Source organism: Salmo salar, chromosome ssa10 (genome assembly GCF_905237065.1).
Source record: "Salmo salar chromosome ssa10, Ssal_v3.1, whole genome shotgun sequence".
In the NCBI taxonomy this organism is placed as follows: domain Eukaryota; kingdom Metazoa; phylum Chordata; class Actinopteri; order Salmoniformes; family Salmonidae; genus Salmo; species Salmo salar.
The window spans coordinates 86219368-86240370 of record NC_059451.1 but is presented as its reverse complement, the minus strand read 5'-3'; the positions used below and the strand labels follow the sequence as shown (position 1 = coordinate 86240370).

The window sequence follows — 21003 nt, the reverse complement described above, 5'->3', positions numbered from 1 at the left end:
TATGCTTCCTGAAGCACCTTCCACAAGTTGGATTGGCTTGATGGGCACTTCTTACGTACCATACGGTCAAGCTGCTCCCACAACAGCTCAATAAGGTTGAGATCCGGTGACTGTGCTGGCCACTCCATTATAGACAGAATACCAGCTGACAGCTTCTTCTCTAAACAGTTCTTGCATAGTTTGGAGCTGTGCTTTGGGTCATTGTCCTGTTGTAGGAGGAAATTGGCTCCAATTAAGCGTTGCAAAATGGAGTGATAGCCTTCCTTCTTCAAGACCCCTTATACCCTGTACAAACCTCCCACTTTACCACCAGCAAAGCACCCCAGACCATCACATTGCCTCCACCATGCTTGATAGATGGCGTCAAGCACTCCTCCAGCATCTTTTCTGCGTCTCACGAATGTTCTTCTTTGTGATCCAAACACCTCAAACTTTTTTCCAATCTTCCTCTGTCCAGTGTTTGTGTTCTTTTGCCCATCTTAATCTTTTATTTTTATTGGCCAGTCTGAGATATGGCTTTTTCTTTGCAACTCTGCCTAGAAGACCAGTATCCCGGAGTCGCCTCTTCACTGTTGACGTTGAGACTGGTGTTTTGCGGGTACTATTTAATGAAGCTGCCAGTTAAGGACTTGTGAGGCATCCGTTTCTCAAACTAGACACTCTAATGTACTTGTCCTCTTGCGCAGTTGTGCACCGGGGCCTCCCACTCCTCTTTCTATTCTGGTTAGAGACAGTTTGCGCTGTTCTGTGAAGGGAGTAGTACACAGCGTTGTACGAGATCTTCAGTTTCTCTGCAGTATCTCACATGGAATAGCCTTCATTTCTCAGAACAAGAATAGACTGACGAGTTTCAGAAGAAAGTTCTTTGTTTCTGGCCATTTTGAGCCTGTAATCGAACCCACAAATGCTGATGCCCCAGATACTCAACTAGTCTAACCTCTTACATCTAGACGTTCCGCTAGCGGAACAACTGCTCCAATATCCAATGATGGGCGTGGCGCGAAATACAAATTCCTCTAAAATCCGAAAACGTCAATTTTTCAAACATATGACTATTTTACAGCATTTTAAAAGACAAGACTCTCGTTAATCTAACCACACTTTCCGATTTCAAAAAGGCTTTACAGCGAAAGCAAAACATTAGATTATGTCAGCAGAGTACCCAGCCAGAAATAATCAGACACCCATTTCTCAAGCTAGCATATAATGTCACAAAAACCCAGAAGACAGCTAAATGCAGCACTAACCTTTGATGATCTTCATCAGATGACACACCTAGGACATTATGTTATACAATACATGCATGTTTTGTTCAATCAAGTTCACATTTATATCAAAAAACAGCTTTTTACATTAGCATGTGACGTTCAGAACTAGCATACCCCCGCAAACTTCCGAGGAATTTACTAACAATTTACTAAATTACTCACGATAAACGTTCACAAAAAGCATAACAATTATTTTAAGAATTATAGATACAGAACTCCTCTATGCACTCGATATGTCCGATTTTAAAATAGCTTTTTGGCAAAAGCACATTTTGCAATATTCTAAGTACATAGCCCAGCCATCACGGGCTAGCTATTTAGACACCCGGCAAGTTTAGCCTTCACCAAAATCAGATTTACTATTACAAAAGTTTGATTACCTTTTGTTGTCTTCGTCAGAATGCACTCCCAGGACTGCTACTTCAATAACAAATGTTGGTTTGGTCCAAAATAATCCATCGTTATATCCGAATAGCGGCGTTTTGTTCGTGCGTTCCAGAACCTATCCGAAATGGTAAATCAGGGTCGTGCGCATGGCGCATTTCGTGACAAAAAAATTCTAAATATTCCATTACCGTACTTCGAAGCATGTCAACCGCTGTTTAAAATAAATTTTTATGCAATTTATCTCGTAAAAAAGCGATAATATTCCGACCGGGAATCTCCTTTTCGGTAAACAGAGGAAAAAACACAAAGACGGGGGCGGCCAGTGCACGCGCCTACGCCCACAGTCCCTTGATCGGCCACTTGAGAAAGGCGATAATGTGTTTCAGCCTGGGGCTGGAATGACGACATTCAGGTTTTTCCCGGGCTCTGAGAGCCTATTGGAGCCGTGGGAAGTGTCACGTTACCGCAGAGATCCTTTGTAATGGAATGAGATGTCAAAGAAAGACAATAAATGGTCAGACAGGCCACTTCCTGTAAAGGAATCTCTCAGGTTTTGACCTGCCATTTGAGTTCTGTTATACTCACAGACACCATTCAAACAGTTTTAGAAACTTTGGAGTGTTTTCTATCCAAAGCTAATAATTATATGCATATTCTAGTTTCTGGGCAGGAGTAATAATCAGATTAAATTGGGTACGTTTTTTATCCAGCCGTGAAAATACTGACCCCTAGCCATAACAGGCTAAAGAAGGCCAGTTTTATTACTTCTTTAATAAGCACAACAGTTTTCAGCTGTGCTAACATAATTGCAAAAGGGTTTTCTAATGATCAATTAGCCTTTTAAAATTATAAACTTGGATTAGCTAACACAACATGCCATTGGAACCCAGGAGTGATGGTTGCTGATAATGGGCCTCTGTGCGCCTATGTAGATATTCCATTAAAAAAATCTGCCGTTTCCAGCTACAATAATAATTTACAACATTAAAAATGTCTACACTGTATTTCTGATCAATTTTATGTTATTTTAATGGACAAAAAAAATGTAGCTTTTCTTTCAAAAACAAGGACATTTTTAAGTGACTTTTGTACGGCAGTGTATATAAATATTTTTTTACATGTATTGAAAGCAGTAACTCTCCTCAATGTACTCAATGTACAAAGAAAATGTATTTAAAATAACTCCTAAAGCAAATTATGTACGTTTGTTAATGGTAAAACATGGCCGTTTTTTAAATGTCCTGAAAAGTGTCTGTTTTCAGACAGCATTTGATGTGTAAATACCTGAGAAATTTACACCAAAACCCTGTAGCACAGGAATACAAATGAATGTATGGAAACACATGCAGTCCTCTTTTCTCCCCCTCTTCCTAAAACCCTGAAAAAACCCAGTGTGGATATTCCACCAGATTTAGGCTTTTTTCCTGGGCACACAGAGACAGCACAAATATTTACTATCTGCTCTTCAGACTGCAAGCTGAACATGACGGCACACAAGAATAGAGGGGGAAGTTACATTTTTAATCGGACGATTTTTTGCCTTCAAGCAAACAAGCTGAATACAAGAAAGCTAGCGCCAACACACACACACACACTTTTTGTGTCCTTCGGCAAATTCTCCTTTTTCACTATGGCATGAAGTACAAAAAAAATGAAGAGGAGAAGAGAAGGAAAGGGAAGAGAAAACGTCCCCACAGAGTTTTTCTCCCTTCCTGGTGCGAGCGCGGGCCCCCGCAGAGCTCCTATGTAATTTCCAGTCCCTCAGAATTCAGGTATTAATAAAGGCCCCATGGGGAACTGCACACAATATAACCCTACATTTTCAGGCATTATGAAAGGACGCCCCCAGGGTCTTTGGCTCAAATGTATGAAATGCAGGCATTGTAAAAAAAAACACCCCAGGGGAGTCCCCCTGCAATAGAAATCTGCTGAATTCAAAGCATTTTCGGGGCCCTGGTGGGAGCCATTACTCCCTCTGGAAGCTTTTTTTTCTATTTTTTTTACAAAACATGTGTTGCTGACATGTTGACAGATTGCTGTTTAGGTGCACAAGCCGGGTCTTTTCAGAGACAGAGCACCGCACTCTGCCAGAGGCTCTCAGTGCCCAAAACTGGTACCATCCATATTTTATAACAGGGAGAGGAAAGTAGGCTGGAAGAGAGAGAGAGAGAGAGAGAGAGAGAGAGAGAGAGAGAGAGAGAGAGAGAGAGAGAGAGAGAGAGAGAGAGAGAGAGAGAGAGAGAGAGAGAGAGAGAGAGAGAGAGAGAGAGGAGAGAGGAGAGAGAGAGAGAGAGAGAGAGAGAGAGAAACGATAGAAGAGGAATAGAAAGACAGAACGAGGGAGGGGAATAAAATGGAGAGAGGGAGAGAGAGAGAAAACTTTGTGAAAAATGAACCCTGTGATGAACAACAACCCTCCTCCGCCTCACCCCCACTTCTCCTGCTCTCTGCACGCTGTGCCCCCCTTCCCTCCTCTCAATCCTCCTCTCCTATAGGCAGGGCTCTTGCTCTCCCTGGAAAACCTGAGTTTACAACCAGCTGTGACTGCATTTGTATCTGTGCCAAGGGCTTAGTGGAGGAATCTTCAGCCCACCCTTAGGCTCCAAGCTGAGGGAGGGAGGGATGGAGCGCGGGAGGGAGAAAGAAGGAAACGGAGGGAGAGAGACAGAAAGCAGCAAAACCAAGCTAACACCAATAAGATGTGATATACCCACAGTCCAATGTGTTTACTCTGTCAAACACACTCGAATCAAAATAGCTTTTACTTAATAGACGGAAACAGACAAAACCACACACACACAGTACCGTATGATGGTGTGCGCACACACACACACACACAATGTGTAAAGAAAGGAGCTGTCTGTTGATTTTGCCTCAGGTTGCAGACCTCTCTCATCCCAACCTCTTCTCACTAGTCTCTCACTACTACTCTCCCTCCCTCAACCACCCTCGCCTTCTCTTTCTCTCCATCTCCCTCAACCACTCTCATTCTCTCCTTGTCTTTCTCCCTCCCTCTCGGTGGAGGAAAGTGATCTGTGGCTTTAATAAGAGCCCTGTCCTCGTGTCGGATCCAGCTGCCACCATGACGACAGGCAGGAAGGAGAATGGAAATGTATTCATGGCGTTGGGAACCTGGGGCGAGGGGGGCACGGGGCACCCTAGAGACATCCAATCACCCAGGGACCCCTGCCTTAAACAGACACTACCCTCTCCTTTCTCCCTCCCCCCCTCTTTCTAGACAGATTCCCTGGCAGGCAGGCTAGGGGCTCCAACACCATGCCCACCTGCTGAGGAAAGAGAGCACAGCTGCACCCAGAGATAGAGAGAGATTGAGGAGGAGAAATGATATGATCTTAGAGGGAGAGCGAGAGAGAGAGAGAGAGAAAAGAAGAAGGGAGAGAGTGAAATGGAGCAGTAGTGAGAGTCAGATTCCAGTCTCCTCGTCTCATGGGTGACCGTGCCTGGCAGACAGAGGGCATACGGGGCATGCCGGAGCTCGACCTAAATGTCCCAACACCCTTACCCTCTACCAAACACACACAGCCTGTGCTTCATGTTCTGCATGAACACATACACAAGTAAACACCAGTATGCTAGCACTTGCAATAGCCTTATGTCTTAGAATGTATGCATGTTTGCATTTGTATGTATGAGACCAGATGTGTATCTGTAAGAGGAAACTAGCTATACATCAACTGCCGAGTTGTTAGAAGGATGCTGAAAGTGTCATTCTCCCACTCCCCTCTCTCTCTCTCTCTCTCACCCTCGCTCTTTCTGAGGTGAGGGTGTGAGTAATACAGTGCTTTCTAACTGCCGAGTCTGTAACCCCCCTCTCTCACACATACACACTCTCTCTCTCTCCCCCCTCTCCCTCCTCGTCTGCGCTCCTAACAGCTCGTTTCAGTCTCCTGAAGGCGGGTTAACTAGCGCTCACCTCCTATTTGTATCTGACAGGCTGAAGCACCACCCCCCTCTCCTGACTGACAGCTCTCTCACCCACCCACAGAGCTCCACTGTTCAGCACCAGCACTGCCTACCTCGAAACTCTCCCCCTCTCTCAGTATCTTACCGTATAATCCTCCTTCTCTCTATCTGCATAGATACCCTGGACACTTCTGTGTGTGTGTGTGTGTGTGTGTGTGTGTGTGTGTGTGTGTGTGTGTGTGTGTGTGTGTGTGTGTGTGTGTGTGTCAATGTGCTAACTCTCTGCCCCCCACTTTCCCGCTGCTATGCCACATGGGTTGAAGAGCAGAGGTGTGTGTGTATGTGTATGAGATGGGGGGCAGTCTGCTATATATAAACCAGCCAAACTAAACAGAGGATTGCAGCATAAACACAGGGCCCCCACAGAATGGAGTGGAGGACGAGCCCGTTCTGGCTTGAGGAAGGTGGGGGAGGCGGCGGGGTCTGAATGGTCCCATTGGCTCAGGCTGGCCCACTAGTTCTGTGTTGGTGCCTGTGGTGTCTTAACCCCGGGGCCCACACCTCCTCCTAACCCACCCCCCAGCACTCAGCTCCAGCCCTGCCAGGCCGTGGGGAGGCGGGCAGGGGCGGGGTCATCTGTGCAGTGCCGCGGGGAGAGAGGGGATGCAGATGGAGGGGTTCTCACAGCCAGAGCCCAACCTTGACCGGTCGCAGGGCAGCGGAGCGGAGCAACGAATGTTCTCCATTTGATCTCTAGGTTTTTTCCAAGCTCTCCTCAGGGAGCCAGTGCTACAGATTTCTTATCCTGTTGAGACTCTCCACTGACTCTTCCCACACAACGGCACGCATGCACAGATCAACTTCTAGTATCGGTCTCTCTGGCACGCACACACACACACACAACCGTGCATAAGGTCTAACACACCACTCCATGTTCCACAGAAACACAGACGTACACACAAAAAAACGCAAATTAAATGAAATAGAAAAAACACACTACACAGGCCTATGTCAAGGAAATAGACATCCTCTAACAAACACACCGCTTCCACACAACACACCGCTTCCACACAGCTAACACAAACACACCGCTTCCACACAGCTAACACAAAACACACCACTTCCACACAGCTAACACAAAACACACCGCTTCCACACAGCTAACACAAAACACACCGCTTCCACACAGCTAACACAAAACACACCGCTTCCACACAGCTAACACAAAACACACCGCTTCCACACAGCTAACACAAAACACACCGCTTCCACACAGCTAACACAAAACACACCGCTTCCACACAGCTAACACAAAACACACCGCTTCCACACAGCTAACACAAAACACACCGCTTCCACACAGCTAACACAAAACACACCGCTTCCACACAGCTAACACAAAACACACCGCTTCCACACAGCTAACACAAAACACACCGCTTCCACACAGCTAACACAAAACACACCGCTTCCACACAGCTAACACAAAACACACCGCTTCCACACAGCTAACACAAAACACACCGCTTCCACACAGCTAACACAAAACACACCGCTTCCACACAGCTAACACAAACACACCGCTTCCACACAGCTAACACAAAACACACCGCTTCCACACAGCTAACACAAAACACACCGCTTCCACACAGCTAACACAAACACACCGCTTCCACACAGCTAACAAACACACCGCTTCCACACAGCTAACACAAACACACCGCTTCCACACAGCTAACACAAACACACCGCTTCCACACAGCTAACACAAACACACCGCTTCCACACAGCTAACACAAACACACCGCTTCCACACAGCTAACACAAACATGGCCTCTCCAGCAGAGTCAACAGCAGCAGGAGGAAGGATGTATTGCAGTGAGTTTTCCTCTATAAAGGCCCATCCCCGGACTAGACTAGACTGGACTGGCAGCCAGAGTATGCTAAGAGCAGCTCATAGTCTGGCTGATCACAGGGCTTCTGTACACTGGGTGGCCTATTGGTCATAAAAACATTTCAGGGATGAAAACTAAAACATAAAATCTAATGTGGCCTGTTGGGACTCTTATTAGCTGAAAAAGATGAGAGAGAGAGCGCACGAGAAAGAGACAGGGGTCAGATCAGGGGAGACTATTACCCCATTAGGGCTCAGAGGGTGGAGGGGACAGGCAGAGAAACCACGTGTTGAAAAGGGGGTTTTGGGTGAGGCGGTGGAGGGAGCAGAGCAGCCCTTCAGCTCAACAGGCTGCCCAAACAAAGCTCTGGCCCACCAGGCCCCTACCAACACAGCTGCACAGCCCCGATACAAAGACCCAGTCTAGAGTTACTGCTTCTCTCGGATACGCCCAGGCAGAGCAGGTCTGTGTGGGCCATGGAGTGAAAGACCAGCATGCAGCACGCAGGGGGATATTACAGGATTCCAGGTGAAATTCACCGGTCACGCTGGCTTATGTCAGCCATGGAATGGAATTACTCCATGGCATTATGCCTGTGCTCAGTCCCCCTGCAGACAGTATGGCCTCCCAGACCATTATGCCTGTGCTCAGTCCCCCTGCAGACAGTATGGCCTCCCAGACTCACATGTACTCAGAGTAATAGGAAATTAATGGAGCCACTTTATGAACCTGCTGCCGAGTGGCTGAATTACCTGCCACTTGTCTAAACACCTGGGACCCATCCTCTAGTCTACTGCCATCCCACAAGATGGCCTCCCAGCTCTGACTACCACCCATACCAAGATGGCCTCCCAGCTCTGACTACCACCCATACCAAGATGGCCTCCCAGCTCTGACTACCACCCATACCAAGATGGCCTCCCAGCTCTGACTACCACCCATACCAAGATGGCCTCCCAGCTCTGACTACCACCCATACCAAGATGGCCTCCCAGCTCTGACTACCACCCATACCAAGATGGCCTCCGATTCTGTGAATCCCTAATCAAGTAAGCATGTGTAAGCACACACACACACACACACAGAGTGGTGGCGTGTGTTTATCCCCAACAGATAGAGGGACGGAGGCAGCACAAGGCAAAATCCCAGGGGTGCCACAGAGAACTTAAAAGGATTCGTCAGTGAATGTTTTTTAATTTACCGTTCTTTTCAATAATAATATTAAAGCTGAGGTCCGGGGGGAATACCAGCCACCAGTCGAAGCCTGGGATTATTCTGCAATCTCCACCACTCACTCCCTGGGGACCGTATGTTTTATTTCATTTCTTTCTTTTCTTCCACTCTCTTCACTCAGCAACATGTAGTTCTCCCTTGACTCTGAGCTGAAATCACATCTCCCAGCCTTCACTCTGACAGGCGGAGGAAGGGAGGGAGGGAGGGAGTCGCCAAAGAGGAACATCAGTGTGAGACACGTCTCAGTTCTGGGTCATCCAGTGTCGTTCAGCATTAGGGTGTACGCAACACAACACGTAAACGTTAAGTATCTAATGTCCAACCAACCCCTGGGTCACTTATAGTCATACACCTACCCTGTGTGAGCTCAGGCCATGCTCCCTCTCCCTGTCTGAACTCACACTAAGCCCCCCATAGTCCCCAATATGACTCCCCCTCCCCTATCAAATGCACACACACACAAAATCGCGCTAAGGGCTGTTATGTTAGGAGCTTGAGTGGCTCTGTCGATCGTTTTTGCGGTCATTAAGGAGCCTTGATTAATCTGGAACCAGATGCCCCTGCAGGGCGCCCTTGAGCCTTCCATTAATTCCAACGCTCCTAATAACTCCTATTGTGTGACCTGTGTTAGCTTTAAAACAAGTCTGTCCCTTAGGAACACTAAACAACACTGGTGTTCGTGGCGTATGACTACAGCCAACAGCAATAGGAGCCCGGGGGGGGGCCTTAGCCAGTCAGATCCAATCACGTGTCTAAGGCTTGAAGTGAAATATCAAATGTAAATGCGCTCACATATCTCACTTGTTTAGTCTACAAACCTCTAGTACTCCAAGGTCTGAATGGAATGAAACTGAGATGGGTCAAAAGGTACAACACTGGATATACATACCAAAACAAACCCAGTCAGACAGTCACATAAGGACACAGACACAGGGCCCGATTCAATCCAGTCTATCGTAGCAATGTGTATGTACTCACACACCTCCTTATTCTGAAAACTGCAGGCCTTTAGCTACCCGTGATGGGAGTCCACCCAGCATTTACACATTTCCTACAATTCAAAAATATAATGACTATGCGGAAAAAGTTAATTGATATGCTACCATTTAAAGATGCACTATGAAGACATTTCTCTGCCATTTCCTGGTTATTACAATTCTTACACAGTACCAGTAAAAGGTTTGGACACACCTACTCATTCAAGGGTTTTTCTTTATTTTTACTATTTTCGACTATTTTCTATGGAATCACGAAGTAGCCAAAATAAAAATATATTTTATACATTGCAGAATAATAGTGAAGACATCACAAAAAAGGAAAAAAAGAAGAAAAAAAAGTGTTAAATCAAAATAGATTTCATATTTGAGGTTCTTCAAAGTAGCCACCCTTTGCATTGATGACAGCTTTGCACTCTTGCATTCTCTCAACCAACTTCATGAGGTAGTCCCCTGGAATGCATCTCAATTAACAGGTGTGCTTTGTAAAAAGTTAATTTGTGGAATTATTTTCCTTCTTAATGGATTTGAGCCAATCAGGAGTGTTGTGACAAGGTAGGGGTGGTATTCAGAAGATGGTGTTTTACCAAATAGGGCTAAGTCCATATTATGGCAAGAACAGCTCAAATAAGCAAAGAGAAACAACAGTCCATCATTACTTTAAAGACATGAAGGCCAGTCAATCTGGAAAATGTCAAGAACTTTGAACATTTCTTCAAGCGCAGTCGCAAAAACCATCAAGCGCTATGATGAAACTGGCTCTCATGAGGACCGGCACAGGAAAGGAAGACCCAGAGTTACCTCTGCTGCAGAGGATAAGTTCATTAGAGTTACCAGCCTCAGAAATTGCAGCCCAAATAAATGCTTCATAGAGTTCAAGTAACAGACACATCTCAGCATCAACTGTTCAAAGGAGACTGTGTGGATAAGACCTTCATGGTTGAATTGCTGCAAAGAAACCACTACTAAAGGACACCAATAAGAAGAAGAGACTTGCATGGGCCAAGACACACAAGCAGTGGACATTAGATTGGTGGAAATCTGTCCTTTGGTCTGATGAGTCCAAATTTGAGATTTTTGGTTCCAAACGCCATGTCTTTTTGAGACGCAGAGTAGGTGAATGGATGACCTCCGTTCCCACCGTGAAGCATGGAGGAGGAGGTGTGATGGTGTGGAGGTGCTTTGCTGGTGACACTCAGTGATTTATTTAGAATTCAAGGCACACAACCAGCATGGCTACCGCAGCAATACGCCATCCCATCTGGTGCGGGCTTAGTGGGACTATCATTTGTTTTTCAACAGGACAATGACCCAACACACCTCCAGGCTGTGCAAGGGCGATTTTCCCAAGAAAGAGAGTGATGGAGTGCTGCATCAGATGACCTGGCCTCCACAATCACCTGACCTCAACCCAATTGAGATGGTTTGGGATGAGTTGGAACGCAGACTGAAGGAAAAGCAGCCAACAAGTGCTCAGCATGTGGGAACTCCTTCAAGACTGTAGGAAAAGCATTCCAGGTGAAGCTGGTTGAGAGAGTGCCAAGAGTGTGCAAAGCTGTCGCAAAGGGTGGCTACTTTGAAGAATCTAAAATATATTGTGATTTGTTTAACACTTTCTTGGTTACTACATGATTCCATATATGTTATTTCATAGTTTTGATGTCTTCACTATTATTCTACAATGTAGAAAATAGTACAAAAAGAAAAACCCTTAAATGAGTAGGTGTGTCAAAACCTTTGACTGGTACTGTAGTTCGCCCAATTTCATTTTGTGACAAAACAACCAAGTATAGTGTAGAGAATCATTGTACCATTTAAACCGCTGTGAAATATATTTTCCATAACAAAAATGTTTGTATTTTCAGCGGATTGAAGCTGGTGTACAAAACAGAAAGTAAAAGATGCAAAAACAAAATGTAAGAACGGGAAGCATAGAAATAGCGTACATAGAACAGATCTACCTTTCTTCTTAGACTTGATTTCTATGTGAATGACAGATCTATAAGTCACATTTCTATGTGAATTTGGTTGGGTCACCCAAAACGTTACATAATGTAGCTTTAAATACTACAAGGTATTGGATTGATTGAATTGAAAGGTGGTAACGACCCGAGTCCCCTGGCCCCAAAAGAACCCAGTGTTTGTGGATGTAGCCCACCCTGTGTGTATCTTACCTGCAGTGTAGTGTATTCATTTCAGCGTGGGTATGATGTCTTACCTGCGGGGCAGTGGTTGGTGCGGTGGTCAGTCAGCTTCGCCAGACACTCAAAGTCCTGCTGGCAGTTGTCGCAGGTGAAGATGGACTCATCGTCCAGGTCATCATCCCCAATGCGGTCGTCATGGCTGGTGACACTGTGGTCCCCATCCTCTAGGGCTGCACGCCGCTCCTTCCTCGCTGCCTCACGGTCCAACGCAGCAGGGACATCTGGGACAAAAACACAGAGACAGGGAAACTGAGTACCAGCATGTGACTCATACAGAACTACTGATCTACTGGAGATTGGTCAGAGGTCATAGATTATTTTTTGATTGAGTCCATTTGTACCAGTAATTGACTGGGACAAGCACTATTTCAAGTCCATCTCATTCTAAAGATGTCCCTGGTCACATGACCTGTGTGTGCTCTCTAATGGAGGGTCTATGCGAGGTGGCATTAGAGGGTGTATAAGGACTCAGGGCTCTGGAGGGAGATGGCTCATGCCAGCCTGTGTGCCCACGCTGCCACTCATGGCATGCAGAGAGGAGGACCAGTGGAAAAATGGGCCTCCACAATCCTCCCTCCACCATTGTGGCTCCATTTTCACACCTTATTATCACATTAAACGCTCTGTTCCAAAAGGACTGCACTGGAGACTGAGGAGGGAGGGAGGGAAAGGGACAGAGAGAAAGAAAGAGAGATGGAGAATATCAGTGCAGAAGAGGAGGGTGGTAAAGAGAGATGGAGAGGGAGTGGGGGTGGTTTTGCTGGCTGGCTCCCTAAGGCTCCACATCCTGTCTAATCATGGTGGACTTGTGCAATCAGAGGAGAGCAGGAGGAGGCCATTCCTGCACTCCACAGCTTTGATTTGGCAGTGCCCAGTGCTCTGCCTGCCCGCCATTCTGCTGCTGGTAATGGGCTCTGGCCCATGACCCCAGCCCCACAGCACAACTTAGGTTTTAGGTAGGTAGGTTGGTAGGGAGAAAGAGAGAGAGTCTGGGCTGGATCAGGGAGATAGAGACTGGGTGTGGAGGTGCTCTAATTCCACACTCGTCCTCTCGGGGAGCGATGCGGAGGGTGGATGGTGGGATGAATGGATGGAGGGATGAATGGAGCATTTAGGGGGGAAAGGAGTGGGAGGGAGGGTTATGGCCATCTGTCCAGTGGTGAGAGCACCGTCTGGACAGGGAGGAGAGTGGCCCCTAACTGATGCTACACGGACACAGTCCTACACCGCAGTCACAAAGACACAGGCACCTTACACACAGACTACATATACACATCTAAACATGAACATAACCACATATTCATTGATATGCGCCTTAAACAATCTTTCATCCATGACAGAGGAAATGCATATTAGCAGTCAAACACATGCACACACATGAATGCACAATCAAACTAACATTAATACATGCATGTGCACACACACACACACCGTCATTCCCCCAGGTGCCCTCACGCCAGAGGTATGGGTACTGCCAACTCCAGTACATGCCAGCACAACCGGCTACCATGACAACAAGGGAGGAGCCAGATGGGACCTTGCTCTTCCCCTCTCCACCTCTCCTCCTCCTCCTCTTTTCCCCCTCTCTCCTTCCCTCTTCTCCACAGGGCTCAGGGAGATGGATGGGGCTCGGCAGGAGGAAGAGGAGAGGATGAGAGTGCCTGGCACGGTTGGGAGGGTGTTTGGTGGGGGGGGGCACCCCATGCCATCCAGCAACCCCTCCTCAGCCCCCCACCACCCCCACTCTGCAGCAGCCCCCCTCCCCTCCAGTAAGCCTTTCAAATCTCTGATGGAGGAGGGGGTCTCAGGAGGGGGTCCGGAGCAAACTTCATTTAGAGGCCTGCTACACAGTGCTACTGCCTCCGTCATTAGGCCTCCCTGGATGTGCCTGCTACTGGGGAAGATTGATACGGTGGTGGTGCGCTCCCCAGCTGTACCCACTGCAGCTCCAGCAGTGGCCCTGATGAACACAGAGCACACTATTTATCTGGAGGGAGGAGATGAGAGGATAATGGTCCTGATTGGCGGAGATTCGTTTTTCGGTAGAGGTGACGGATACTAGTCAACGTAAACAAAGTGAGCTGGCTTCTTTACCTGGTTTAGACCACACCACTGTAATAGGACTCACAATGGATAGATAGGAGAGGGTGTACAGCTAAACACTACTACACAGTTGCAAAGTCTAACATCGGCACCATATCTAAGTCCTATAGTTGAATGTCATCATCCACACAGCAACACTGCCCTCACAGGCAAAGACAAAATACACTACAATATTACCCAACCAGACGCACACACACCTAGATGTGCCGTAATGTGTGCTGAGGTCATTACTAATAAGGCTCTGCAGAGTCGTTTGAGACGCGCAGACTGTTTTCAAACATAATTCAATTTGAGGGGAGGAAACCGAAATGAAATGAGGGCTTACGTTGGTAGTGGTGTCCAAGGAGACTTATGATTTCTAAATGGCCATTCAGATGAACAAGGCCTCTTTATGCCCCCAGATATATTCTGAGGGGCCATATTTCTCATCGAGACAGCCTGCTTTCTGCCTACCTGTCTGCTAGGTTGGAGAGCTAACGCTGCACAGTGCTCTGTCAATGGTTAATGACAGCACTGCTAGTGGCCAGTTTTCCTCTGCGAATAGTAAACAATAATGTTCCTAGATATCATGTAGCAAACACAAATGACATGTCTGTGTGAGGTCAATAAGGTCGTAGGTCAAACACCTTTCTCTGTTAGGCAGGCATGGCAGTTGCCAGAGAGTATTCTGACAAGATAGTTGTGGAGATGATTGATGCGTTTCATCTTAAAATACGTGCCGTTTAAACTCAATGCTCCTGACCACTGTCTGCATAAAACAACAATACATACCCAACAACAAATTTTACCCTCACAAAGACAGTTTTAACGGACCCCATTACATTATCCTATACCCCCTCTCCTCCTCTACTTTTGCTTTCATATGTTTGTTTTATCACTCATTTAATAGTCCACTCCTGGCTGGCCCCCTCCCCGGTCTCCCATCCAGAGTAGGAACACTTAATGAGGGCCTGGGGCTTCCAGGGGTGGGGGAGTGTTGGGGACACAGGCAGGGTCTGCGTGGCGTGCAGCAGCAATCCCAGCAGCACACGTCATGTCTCCCTGTGCCAGCTGGAGCTCCTGTCCCCCACTCTGCGGAGAGCCATTATCTCTGAGTCACAGACCGTCACCACGCCAAGAGGCCAACCAAAACACACACACATTTACACAAACACATAGTACACACGCACATACATTTACATACACACGCAGTCAGATAAAATTAACTCACATACACAAACACGCACCAGACTTGCGTTCAAATACTATTTCAAATATCTCAATTACTTTTACATACTTTGGAAGTAAGTTTTTATTTGAAAGACAAGTAGTTAAATGTAAAATGTATTTGGAAATAAACTTGGAAAGTATTTAAAATACATTGACTCAAATACACTCCCATGCATTTAGCCTAGGTATTTGAAAATACTATTTGAAATAAGTATTTAAAAATACTGTCAAATACAATTTAGCCGACTATTCACATACTTATTTTGGGCTATGTATTTGAAAACAACACTGGTGTTAGTGGCGTATGACTACAGCCAACAGTAATTGGAGCCCGGAGGGGGGAGGGGCCTTAGCCAGTCAGAACCAATCACGGGCCCGAAAAGAAATACCAGATACACATGTATTTTAACCCAGGTCTGGGGCGCACTCAGACACACATCGTGAACTTGAAGAAACAGGTAGGACAAATCTAAGAATTCAGAGAGAAAATGTACAATCTCCATATATCCCCCTCCAAAAAAATCACCTGGGACAGATGGGGTGAAGGTGAGAAAGAGAAGAAGAGGGGGAAAGTGGAGAAACACTTGGAGAAGAGGTGTACATTTAAGAGACCAGTGGAGTTAACATGGTGAGAACATGGTCCTACAGTAATGATAGGACGGTCATCTTAACCCTTCCCCTTAACATCTACAACTGGACTGGCACTTCCTGGTTGTAGAGGGGAAAGGAATCACTGCATACCAGCAGGTTGTGCTCAAAGTAAAACCCTTACAATATACTGTAATAATCAGTAATTGTTTTTATTTCAATTCGCTTTAATGCTATGGAGATACAGTATGCTGAGAGTAATCATTCGCTCATTGGCAAGTGTACTTTCAGATTTTATTAAACTAATTATTTCCTTATGAATAAGGTCACACTTTTCATATCTGCTGATTAAGCCTCATAGATAGTGTGTGTGTGTGTGTGTTTATGAGAGGGAGTAGGGTGTCTAATGTTTGTAGATAATGCCCCTCTACCGCTCTTGCTCCCTCTCAGAGGAAAGGCAAACAGACATGTTTGTGTGGGGTAATTAGATGAAGAGAAGTGAATTAACAGAATCCACAGAGCAGTGGTGTTGCAGAGGAGAGCCCCGCCTTGCTGGGACCCGCTAATTACCGCTCGTTAGGTTGATATGTTTTTTTCCTCCTGTTTTAACGGTGCAAAGCTCCAACGTGAGATTTGGAAATAATTAGGAGCTGGGCGATGTGGGCTTAATGGACACCGCCAGGCATGCGACGGGGGAGACATGACAAGACAAAGGCAACAGCAAAGACAGAGAGTCTCTCTTTCTCCCTCCCTCACTGCACCACCAGAGTACAGCGATCACCATCTTAGAGGTACACGGAGGGGGATGGATCTGTGGGCAAGTAAAGAGATCTACCCTCACCTCTTATAATCAGCTTAACAAATATTATTTGACTTGGAATAAACACCAGCTGAACTGAAATACTAGTGAAATGTCTGGGAATGTTCAGAGATGCTCCCTCCCCTCCACTCAAAATGCGTAGAACCAAAACCTACATTAAGTGCCTTTTTGAGTTTTGACATTTAAAGTGAAGCTTGTTACAATCCCCCTGGTTAGTTCTAGTCCCAATGTCCTGACCTCTGGAGGCAGAGCAGTTTCCTATTACTCATACAGTGGGCACGCAACGGAAGTGAGACTTGATCGTACTGTACACAGAGGGAGAATACAGGCATACCGCAAACGGAATACAGACACTTTAATGGAGTCCTCAGAGACAGTGAGTGAGTGAGTGAGTGAGTGAGTGAGTGAGTGAGTGAGTGAGTGAGTGAGTGAGTGAGTGAGTGAGTGAGTGAGAAATAAACTGTATGAGCGGTTTGAGCACAGAATCAGGACTAGGTGTTGGAGCAGTGCTGTGAGCCAGGACGGAGGCCTGTTTGGGACACACTTGCGCTAAGAGAGGCGTAAATATGCAGGACACCCGGCCCTGGGTCGCCCAAACACGGCCCGGTACACCACTCCACCGCCATCACTATCCAGCCTGCCTGGGAGTTAGAAAAATACGAGCTCCAAGTTCCACAAAGCCAGTGTTTTTATAAAAAAAACAACAAGAGTACAAGCACACAAACACTCAAACCAACCGGCGGCAGCCAAGTGAAGTATAACATGGATGGACTGCAAATAGCTCTAGCGGAGTATGTTTGAGAGGGGATTCAGAAGGAATGCTCCACTTTACTGTTACAGTATGTTTGAGAGGGGATTCAGAAGGAATGCTCCACGTTACTGTTACAGTATGTTTGAGAGGGGATTCAGAAGGAATGCTCCACTTTACTGAGAACATGAGTCAGGTACAGCACATAGACAGTAAGAAAAACAGGCCTGGTGGGGTAATTAGTTGAAGTCGGAAGTTTACATACACCTTAGCCAAATACATTTAAACTCAGTTTTTCACAATTCTTGACATTTAATCCTAGTAAAAATTCCCTGTCTTAGGTCAGTTAGGATCACCACTTTATTTTAAGAATGTGAAATGTCAAAATAATAGTAGAGAGAATGATTTATTTCAGCTTTTATTTCTTTCCTCACACTCCCAGTGGGTCAAAGTTTACATTACACTCAATTAGTATTTGGTAGCATTGCCTTTAAATTGTTTAACTTGGGTCAAATGTTTTGGGTAGCCTTCCACAAGCTTTCCACAATAAGTTGAGTGAATTTTGGCCCATTCCTCCTGACAGAGCTGGTGTAACTGAGTCAGGTTTGTAGTCCTTGCTCACACACGCTTTTTCAGTTCTGCCGACACATTTTCTATAGGATTGAGGTCAGGGCTTTATGATGGCCACTCCAATACCTTGACTTCCTTGTCCTTAGGCCATTTTGCCACAACTTTGGAAGTATGCTTGGGGTCATTGTCCATTTGGAAGACCCATTTGCGACCAAGCTTTAACTTCCTGACTGATGTCTTGAGATGTTGCTTCAATATATCCACAACATTTTCCTCCCTCATGATGCCATCGATTTTGTGAAGTGCACCAGTCCCTCCTGCAGCAAAGCACCCCCACAACATGATGCTGCCACCCCCGTGCTTCACGGTTGGGATGGTGTTCTTCGGCTTGCAAGCCTCCCCCTTTTTCCAACCAAACATAACGATGGTCATTATCGCCAAACAGTTCTATTTTTGTTTCATCAGACCAGAGGACATTTCTCCAAAAAGTACAATCTTTGTCCCCATGTGCAGTTGCAAACCGTAGTCTGGCTTTTTTTATGGCGGTTTTGGAGCAGTGGCTTCTTCCTTGCTGAGCGGCCTTTCAGGTTATGTCGATATAGGACTCGTTTTACTGTGGATATAGACACTTTTGCACCTGTTTCCTCCAGCATCTTCACAAGGTCCTTTGCTGTTGTTCTGGGATTGATTTGCACTTCTCGCACCAAAGTACGTTCATCTCTAGGAGACAGTCTCCTTCCTGAGCGGTATGACGGCTGCGTAGTTCCATGGTGTTTATACTTGCGTACTATTGTTTGTACAGATGAACGTGGTACCTTCAGGTGTTTGGAAATTGCTCCCAAGGATGATCCAGACATGTGGAGGTCTACATTTTTTCCTTGAGGTCTTGGCTGAAGTCTATGTAAACTTCCGACTTCAACTGTACCATTGTATTCACTATGCCTGGTAAATGTTTCAAAAAGGTCAAAACTATTAATTGAGTGAAAAAAACATGTGTGGAATATTCTGAGTGACCAAGGCCTGTGGCTCTCACTGTTCAGGAAAAAATGTAACACTTTGTGCCCTTAAAATAGCCACTGCTGATCACTATGGGAGGGTCACTGGGTTTACAGTGTGAGAAAAGGTTATTTACCATTTGTACAGTGTTGTATGAATCTGTGATCCTCCTGAACTGGCCTCTAGGCTTCACGTCCGCTGTCAGGTGCGTCCAGTATGGGTACTAACAAAAGGTCTGGAGTCTGGAACATACAGACACAGGCTGAGCAGGTGCAGCCGGACGCAGCCGCATCGCCCCCCGTCTCTCTGGGGAGCCCTCTCCTTCTCCCAGTAAACAGGGGGACCTATTTAAAGCAGGCCTCTCTACAGCTCCCCTGTCCTCTGCCGACTGTGTTTTCAAAATACAGGGCTCCCCCCAGGGAGCCAGCAGAAGCACTGTGTACCAGGCTCAGTGTGTCTCTCCCCCATCCCCCCCCCCAGAGAGGCAGTGAGGCAGGGGAGCGCAGCACCCAACACCAGCCCCTCCACCCAGAGAGGCTGATGAAAACCAAAAGGAGTGTCATGGAAGGGAGCGAATTAAATCACACACAAACAGCCTGACAGCTGCTCACCAATGCCATCACCTGTTCCAGCCCGTGGCTTCACACACACGCTAGCACACACCTCCTCCTCGCACATTAAAACTGTTTTCCTGTCGTTGCCTTGGGGAAATTAAAAAATATATTATGGACCTCCAGAGGTTTATATAGGGAGATGGAGAGAGAGAGAGAAAAAAAAGGAAGAGGGAGACAAATGAGAGAACGAGAGAGAGAGAGAGAGAGAGACACGTGTCCTCTTTTTCAAACTGTCCTCTAGTCTACATCATCAAGATGTCCATACATTAGTTAGCGAGGACAGAAAGGAGGGTCGTCCTCCTGTGTCTCAGTCTGCCCCTTGTAATATCTTCTTCTCCTCCTCTTCTTGCTCCTCCCTCCTCTCCTCCCTTCAAGGGGGAAAATAAAACCAGTACATTCTTTCCCCCGGACGGCTGGCGCACACTCAGGTTGGAGCCCGGAGGGGACTAAAAGCGTGCACAGCCACGAGACTGACTGACATCTCACTTTGCAGAGAGAGAGAGACAGTGGAGTGATCCAACACACACTGTTAAAGGGACATCCTGGAATCAAAACAACACACACACACTATAACCCAACAAATACACAGACATAACACACAAACAACGCACAAAACTTTCAAACTAATGTGTAAACATCCTCCAAATTACAGTACACGTGATTTTTTTAAACTAATTGAATCCCTGACTGTTGGATTGGAAGTCTGATATGTTTTCAATAATAATAGTCTTTCTGGAAACTTTCTACTTCTAAAAATGTGTGCATGTGTTGTGATGCTTATGCCTTTGATGCCTATAATGTTAGCTTAGCATCTCATTTAGCATCTCTGTCTGCTGCACTGTCCTTACACCACTCTGTTCCTATAGCGAGAACACCACACTGTTCCTATAGCGAGAACACCACTCTGTTCCTATAGCGAGAACACCACTCTGTTCCTATAGCGAGAACACCACTCTGTTCCTATAGCGAGAACACCACTCTGTTCCTATAGCGAGAACACCACTCTGTTCCTATAGCGAGAACACCACTCTGTTCCTATAGCGAGAACACCACTCTGTTCCTATAGCGAGAACACCACTCTGTTCCTATAGCGAGAACACCACTCTGTTCCTATAGCGAGAACACCACTCTGTTCCTATAGCGAGAACACCACTCTGTTCCTATAGCGAGAACACCACTCTGTTCCTATAGCGAGAACACCACTCTGTTCCTATAGCGAGAACACCACTCTGTTCCTATAGCGAGAACACCATACTGTTCAGTAGTGAGGTCACAGACAACACCCACAGCCCAATGGTGTAATGGCAGGGCCGGGGGGGAAAAAAGCCCTTCTCATTGGTGTCGCTGATGCAACGGCCAGCCAATGGCTGTGGGAGGAAATGAATGAAATAATCTAATTCAGCTCCATTACAGCCCCTTATCGGCCCTTTGCTCAGGGATATGAGACTA

General features: G+C 46.3%; 1 protein-coding gene across 3 annotated transcripts in view; it reads right to left on the bottom strand.

The window, feature by feature from the left end:
* The window catches only part of LOC106560867 (zinc finger protein 423), a 139357-nt gene that overhangs the window by 92146 nt on the left and 26208 nt on the right, over positions 1–21003 (bottom strand). For all 3 annotated transcript variants that reach the window (XM_014124251.2, XM_014124254.2, XM_014124252.2), the window contains exon 3: positions 11921–12127. In XM_014124251.2, the coding sequence (XP_013979726.1) occupies positions 11921–12127 (207 nt within the window). The remainder of the gene's footprint in view (positions 1–11920; positions 12128–21003) is intronic.